This window comes from Vigna angularis, chromosome 7, assembly GCF_016808095.1.
Source record: "Vigna angularis cultivar LongXiaoDou No.4 chromosome 7, ASM1680809v1, whole genome shotgun sequence".
Classification (NCBI taxonomy): domain Eukaryota; kingdom Viridiplantae; phylum Streptophyta; class Magnoliopsida; order Fabales; family Fabaceae; genus Vigna; species Vigna angularis.
Genome location: NC_068976.1, coordinates 3,573,316 through 3,580,717, shown reverse-complemented (window position 1 = coordinate 3,580,717; position 7,402 = coordinate 3,573,316). Strand labels below are relative to the sequence as shown.

General features: G+C 30.3%; 1 protein-coding gene across 5 annotated transcripts; it reads right to left on the bottom strand.

The window, feature by feature from the left end:
• Window positions 1-5,167: 5,167 nt before the first annotated feature.
• Window positions 5,168-7,153, bottom strand: LOC128197942 (uncharacterized). Of its 5 annotated transcripts, none has more exons than XR_008250691.1 (6): window positions 7,079-7,153; window positions 6,749-6,835; window positions 6,054-6,120; window positions 5,530-5,613; window positions 5,313-5,382; window positions 5,168-5,232 (listed from the first exon to the last, which is right to left on the bottom strand). XR_008250691.1 is itself a non-coding variant. In XM_052880870.1 (5 exons), exons 1-4 carry the CDS (start codon window positions 7,127-7,129, stop codon window positions 5,360-5,362), a joined length of 228 nt encoding a protein of 75 aa, XP_052736830.1. In that variant the 5' UTR covers window positions 7,130-7,153; the 3' UTR covers window positions 5,168-5,232; window positions 5,313-5,359. The 5 variants fall into 5 exon arrangements, 2 of the variants coding, with proteins under 2 accessions (XP_052736830.1, XP_052736829.1); XR_008250692.1 differs by having other exon boundaries at window positions 5,539-5,613; XM_052880870.1 differs by lacking the exon at window positions 5,530-5,613.
• Window positions 7,154-7,402: the final 249 nt, after the last annotated feature.

The window sequence follows — 7,402 nt, the reverse complement described above, 5'->3', positions numbered from 1 at the left end:
AGGAAATAAAATAAATTGTATTTTTCTTATCAAAGATTAACATCTTTGTGGCGAATCTTTCTTTTAGGGTTTCTTAGGTGCCTTAAACATTTATACCTATATATAGGGACACCAAATACATATGTAGACATTTTGGAAGTCATAAATTTGCATTTGCAATGTTGAGAGAGGATTCTTTTGGTTCTTGGTTCTCTGATTCTTATCAAAGATTAACATCTTTGTGGAAAATATTTCTTTTAGGGTTTCTTAGGTGCCTTAAACATTTATACCTATATTGTGGCGTTTCCATCTTTGTCTTATAAACCATAAGTAAAATTTAAAAAAGTCGAGACGGACGGTCAAGGTCATGAAAGAGATTTGTCAGAATTCTAGGAACAACAAAAAATTTCTTAGGGACCAACAATATGTTTAACAACTCTTATTGGCCACATTGAGATAAATTATTTTGTATAATTTAATAATTATAATTAGTTATTAGTATAAATGATTATGATATAAAAAGTCAACGACGATCAAAGATCAAACGAACTCTTAGAACAACTTTTATTGGCCATATTGAGATAAATTATTTTGAATAATTTAATAATTATAATTAGTTATTAGTATAAATGATTATGATATAAAACAATACTATCAATAACATTATTAGGAAAATACTATGAATAACATTATTTGCATTTCTTAATTTATAACGCTTTGAATCGATTCTTTATTACTTAGAATCGATTATATTAACTTAGCAAAATTGAGAGTGAAATTATATGAATATAGAGGGGCACATCAAACTTTTTAACTTCAAGCCCTCCAAATATCACCTTCTTCGCGGGTGATTCAAAAGTAGACAATTTCTGGGGGCGGGACGTCAATTTGTTCTTATATGAATCAAACTCAAATTTTTTGTTTTTTTTTCTGAGTGATGTTTGAACGTCGAATTCAGAGGGGCTTCGACGTCCAGACAAGATAGACAGTAAGCATAATTACACGATGTACGTCATCAGTTCATATATAAATATTACATCCATCACGTAATCCCTTACTTCCTGTTTCTGTATTGAACATATTAGGATTCATGTTTTTTATTTCCTTGGCATTTTCCTTTTCTTAGATTTTGAAACATGTTTTTTCTTTAAATTGCAATTTGCTCGGTTGAATTTCAAAGTGCCTCATTCATGTCTCAGTTCATATGAAGGTGGCCTTTGAAATTCAAGTGAACAAAATTCTTTTTATAGTACAGAAATGATTAAGTTATCTTACTGAAAGGAAAGTGCTTAGGAAAAAGAAATATGGTTCACAATATGTTTAATGCTGAGAGATACACAATTGAAAGATTATATGTGCATGAGGGACTGAATAAAGAAGAAAAGATAACAACACACATTCTTGCTTGGGTGATTTTACTTGCTAGACCTGTACAAGACAAAATGACAATTGAAGATGTTTTTCTGCTGTATGCCATCAAGAATAATGGTCCTACCAATTGGGTGGAAGTAATAAAAGATCATATGATTGATGCAGGAACCAAACATGCACGACATCTACCATATGTTGTGTTTATCAGCAAAATCCTGACCCTTCAAGGTGTGGATGTTAGTGGTGAAAAGAGATGCTCTTGTAACTGCTCAAATGTTATAAATCGAAACACCTTGACTTCCATTGGCCTTGTGAAGACCACAAAGGGATGGTGCTTCAAGGATGAAGAGAATATGGTTCAAAGTTCTGGAAGGACACCTGCAATAAATGAAGACCGCACCAACTTCGTCCCTGAAACCAATTTTGAAAGATTTGTTGTTGAAAAGCTCACGAGACTCGAACAGAAGATAGATGTTCTACATGAAAAAAAGGATAAAAATGATTCTCCAACTAAAGATTCAAGTGAAGAGTCTAGTGAGGAGGATTCAATGGAAATATCCTGAATTAGAATAGAGGCTTAGAATTTTAGTATGGAGTCAATTTTGTGTTTCTGTTCTGTGTCTGTTTTGCTTCTAATCTGATTGTAATCACTATGAATATGAATGAAATTGTACTACTTGAAACGAAATCCAAATTTTTAACTTATTTCTTATGTTTTCTATAGCTCTTCCCTGCGTCACCTTAACTTTTGTGATGACCTAGGAAGAGCTATGAGGAAACAAAAAATATGATATCAGAGTGACAAGTTACGACTAAATTTTATAAGTGAAGGACTAGATCAAGGATCCGCAAGTGTATTTATAGAAATGGACTTGATCTTTGACGTAGGCTTTTACAATATGCGATGTAACATTCATTTTTTCTTATTTTTAACTTTTTAAACGTCGACATTTTTAAAAATTCGACGTAATAAAACTTCAAGGATTTAAAAAAAAACCCATAATAACATTAAACAAAGGAAAAATATGAAAATATAACCATGAAAAGTACATATTAAAATTTCAAACAGAGTTCAAACATACAAAAATATACAAAAATATATTAAAATATTACATTAATTTCAGAAAAATAAACTAAAATGGACTGTTGTTCCTAATCTGAGTCAGATGTCTCCATAGACTCATCTTTTGTTGTGTCGTCTTCATCATCATTTTCACTTGCTGAGGGAGTTGTGAGAGCATTCTCTTCATCTGATTTCTTGTGAATCATGATCAGAGATTTTTCAACTTTTGAAATTCTTGTTGAAAGCCTTTGAAATTGATCCACAATAAATCTTTCAAAATCTGTTTGTGGAGTGAAGGTAGAAGGAGTTTCGTTAACATCCTTGAACACCCAGCCATCTTTTGTTTTCTCACTAGTGGAAAAATGACTTTTTATAACGTACAAAAATGATCTTTTAGATCGTAATTACTAGGGACATAGTTCTGGGCGATATAGTAAGTCTGCGCATTTTATAACGTAGAAAAAAATTACGTTGTAATATGTTCAACATATTATAACTTAGTTTCTGAAGTACGTTATAATATGCGCAGTTTATTATAACAAATTTTCATTTGTCTATTATAATAGGTGGAAGGTATTATAACGTAGAAGATTTTGTACGTTATAATATGTTATATATTATTACGTATATATTATTGTACGTTATAATATGTGATCAATGTACCATAACATACATTGCTTAGTACGTTATAATAAATGTTTTTTTTTAAAAAAATTGATTATTAAATTTGACATCCAATGAAATTATAATAATATTCCTGTATTATCATCTCATCCAATCCATTTATAATCAATATAGCTTTAAATAAACAAATTTATTGAAACTAACAAAATAGAATTCATTTCAAATATTAAATAGTCTAATATTTAATACATCATTTATACATGAAACTATATATTAAATCCAAATATTACATTAATGTACATACACTATTTAAGTGTAGCCAAGTTTCTACTAACACTTAAAATAAAATAAGCCCAGTTCCTTCTAATGTCTTCAATGTCTGCAGCTTCCATGGGAGATGAATCATTAAAGATCTACAAATAAAATAATAGAGTTAAAATAATATTGTAATGAATAGTTGGATAAGTATTTAGTTAGTATTTTAATACATTATTCCATGATTCAGTAATGTTTGTACAAATAATGGTATGCATGTGTTTCATTACATAATACCCACACTCATAGCTGCCCAATTGACGTCGACACTGCAAATTAAATACAAATAATGAAGACTCATTCAAACCAAAGACACAAAATATCAGATTATACTCTAGCTAGCCTTTGCACCATGTAGCTCTGTATATTTTGCTAAACCAAATTTCACAAAACCAACAACATAGCCAATTCCTCATAAAAATAACAATCACAAAACACAAAACAAAGGAAGGTGAACTTCTCTTACATTAGGTGTGATTATTTGCATCTTCTTCCTAGAAATAGATGGAACACCCCGCAACCTTGAATGAGCTTCCAAAGACCTGTACAAAAGTTAGACATCCATTACATCATAATAATAATATAGGAAGGAATCAAAATAGAAAGGAAAACTTACACCTCTAATATATTTTTGATGGACAATCACTAGTGGAAAAATGACATTTTATAACGTACAAAAATGATCTTTTATAACGTAGTTACTGGGGACATAGTTCTGGGCGATATAGTAAGTCTGCGCATTTTATAACGTAGCATAAATTTACGTTATAATATGTTGAACATATTATAACGTAGTTTCTAAAATCCGTCATAATATGCGTAGTTTATGACAAATTTTCATTTGTCCATTATAATAGGTGGAAGGTAACATGACGTAGAAATTTTTATACGTTATAATATGTGATCTATTATTACGTATATATTTTTGTACATTATAATATGTGATCAACGTATCATAACGTACATGGTTTAATACGTTATAATATATGTTTTTTTTTAAAAAAAATTAATTATTACATTTGAAAATTATAATAATATACTTGTATTATCATCTTATTCCATCAATTTATAATCAATATAGCTTCAAATAAAAATATTTAATGAAACTAACAAAATAAAATTCATTTCAAACATTAAATAATGTAATATTTAATACATCATTTATATTATGCATATTTAAATGATTCATATACACTTGTGTTAAATGATGCAGTAGTAGTTGATTTACATCGTCTACCCATGAACAAATCTCTACTCATTGACAACAATTTGCATCCCCAAGCAAATGCCCAAAAATGGAACACTATGTTCTCCAGCATACTTAGTCGCAAGAATTTTCCCTTGCACTCCTCCATCACCAAAACCTCTTGGAACTAGAACACCATCAACGCCCTGCAGAATAAGTCCAATTACAGAAAACCAATAAATAATATATCACTATATGAGATTTTAACATATATATCAATATTAAAGATCTGAAAATGGAATAAATATGTTTAGTCTAAATAGTAGGAATGCCTTTAAAATATTCCATGCAACTTTATATGCCTCAGGATCCTGCAGCAATATATTTTAATCAATCGTGAGAGGGTTGCATAAAAGCAAAACCAAAACCAAAAGGTCAACTAACATAAGTAATGCAGTAGATAGATCAGTAATCACCTCTTTATATTTCAGTATGCATATTGAATAAAAAAGAAGTTGTAGAGAATCCAAAAGGAGGAAATTATTATGTAAAAAATAGAAGGGTTCAGTTACTAATTTAGGAGTAAGTTACCTTCAGAACATAAAGATATGCATCTGAAAGGCTTGTGTATTTTCCCACCATTGGAATTCTAACCTGAGGCACGTAACAATTGTTGTAAGCTCCACATTGGCCACTATTAAGATAAATAAATATCTATGCACATGTTTTTTCTTTTTCTTTAGATGATGCATATTTGAGATGTCTACCACTCACAGTTTCATCACATCTGTCATAAATTTTTTTCCTTGCAGTCGACTCCTTCAAATTAGGCTCTGCTGCAACACTGTAAATGATAAAGGAATTAGTTTGAAGACCCAAACACTTTAGGATAAATTCAAAGGAAAAGGTTTAGGATATTACATGAACTTAAACCACTTAAAATGCAAAAGTATGAAATTCAATTTTAAAAGAAAAAAGAAAAAAAGAAAACCATCAAAACCATGAAATTAACAAATTAAACTGCATAAATACGGTTCCAGCAGTGCTTCAATAAAAGGCATGGACTCAATATCCCCTGCATGAAAGAAAAGTCATTGTAAATTAGTTGCTTTAAAATATAGCCGATCCCACCACCAAGTGAGAAGAAACTTGGTGGTTGCCTTAGAATATAGTACTAAAAATATGGATATGAATATTATTTTCTCCCACTGTTTTCTAAGTATAATTCATTTTCAATTTTTAGTTTTCAACTTCCATCTAACCCATAATCTTTAGAATTAAATATGGGAAAAAATTGAATGGATATAGAAATATAATATTGAAAAAGTTCTATCTTAATATTGATTGAAATAAAAGTAGCATTACTCAACAGAAATAAAAGTCAACATTATCACAGCAATAATTTATAATCAAACTTCAACTTGAAATTAACAGTAGACAGGACATAATTATTAAAAAGGAATAATATATTTGTTTCGCTTGTAAAATGAAAAAGACTGTCAAAGAAAAAGATACCTCTCTCATGTAAAATATCTGCTGAGTTGGTTTCAAACTCTAAAGCCTTAGTCAAATCTTCAATAGCCTGAGATGTCCAAAAGCAATAGTCAATGTCACATTATGAATTGTTATGTGTGCAAGAAAATCATTTATAATAAAAAGTGATTCAAGTGAGATCTTACTTAAGTAACTAAAAATTTCAATCACCTTCTTTTCAACTATATATATAATAAGATCACTAGTCAAACAGTTCCTTAACATGGCTCTACATAAGTCTTGACAACTGCACTAGTTTTGCTTAAACAATACATATTTGACCCAAGTGTTAATGCCTAAACCAAATCAAGTTTCTACTCCTTATAAGTCAAATCAAACATAAGTAAAAACCAAATTTCAAGATCATTTCATTTTCTGTACCAGAAGAGATCCATTTCATTAAGGGTGGGTGTCAATGGGACATACCTAACATGAAGCATTGATTAACTAAAATACCGAGGTTAAAAAATAAATAAATAAATTCCAATCAGCAATGCGAATTGGGTAAACTTCAAAAAAATTTACAAATACTAAGATCAAGTAAGCCACCCCACCTCAACAAACTCCCCCAAGGCTGCCCAAGCTTGACCTCTCCTCTTCCATAATCTCCTCTTCTCTCCTTCTCAATAACAAACTATAAACATTCAAAACAAAACAATTAGAAACATCTGGCTCACCTGATACATTTTTCTAGTAGTGATGTTATTGTCGCCAGTTAATTTAATGTCCAAAAATCGTTCGTAGTTCCCAAGATCAAGTTCAAGCTTCCACAAACAAAAAAAATAATGAAAATGGCAATCTAAAACTTCAGAGGAAAACAAACTGCAGATATCCTCTTTTACTACGACTCATAAAGTTTTAGCTTGCACTTATGAAGTAAAATGAGAAAATGAAAAGAGCAGGGGAAAGTATAACATAACATACAACCTCAACCTTCCATTGAATTTAGAAGGAAATAAAAAATCTAATGACTGTCATCTTGTTGTAGAAAATTTTCATTTGCTTACCTCTCCGCTATCATCTAAGACGAAAACCTCCGCATGCTCGAAAGGAGACATTGTCCCCGCATCAATGTTCAAGTAGGGGTCTGCAAATGATGGAAAAATTAAAACAAAGATAAAAACAATGAAAATAGCATTCATTACTTTACATAATATGATAATAAAAGCAAACATGTTTTATTAAAATTTCTATAAATATGAAAACTAAATTAACAGGATAAAGAGGGGAAAAGTGTTATAGAGAAGAATGTGAACTATAACTACGGTTGGAAGAGCAGCTCTGAGAAGATGACTGTAGACGCGACGCGAATCCTCGAAGCTTCTTCCAGA

What these genes read in the sequence shown, in the direction of transcription:
- LOC128197942 (XM_052880869.1), bottom strand. Translation starts at nt 7,129, where the DNA reads ATGTCTCCTTTCGAGCATGCGGAGGTTTTCGTCTTAGATGATAGCGGA. An exon ending in CTACTAGAAAAATGTATCAG is followed by an intron (nt 6,121 to 6,748) that starts GTGAGCCAGATG and finishes TGGACATCTCAG; the next exon opens with GCTATTGAAGATTTGACTAA. An exon ending in AGATATTTTACATGAGAGAG is followed by an intron (nt 5,614 to 6,053) that starts GTATCTTTTTCT and finishes TCTTTCATGCAG; the next exon opens with GGGATATTGAGTCCATGCCT.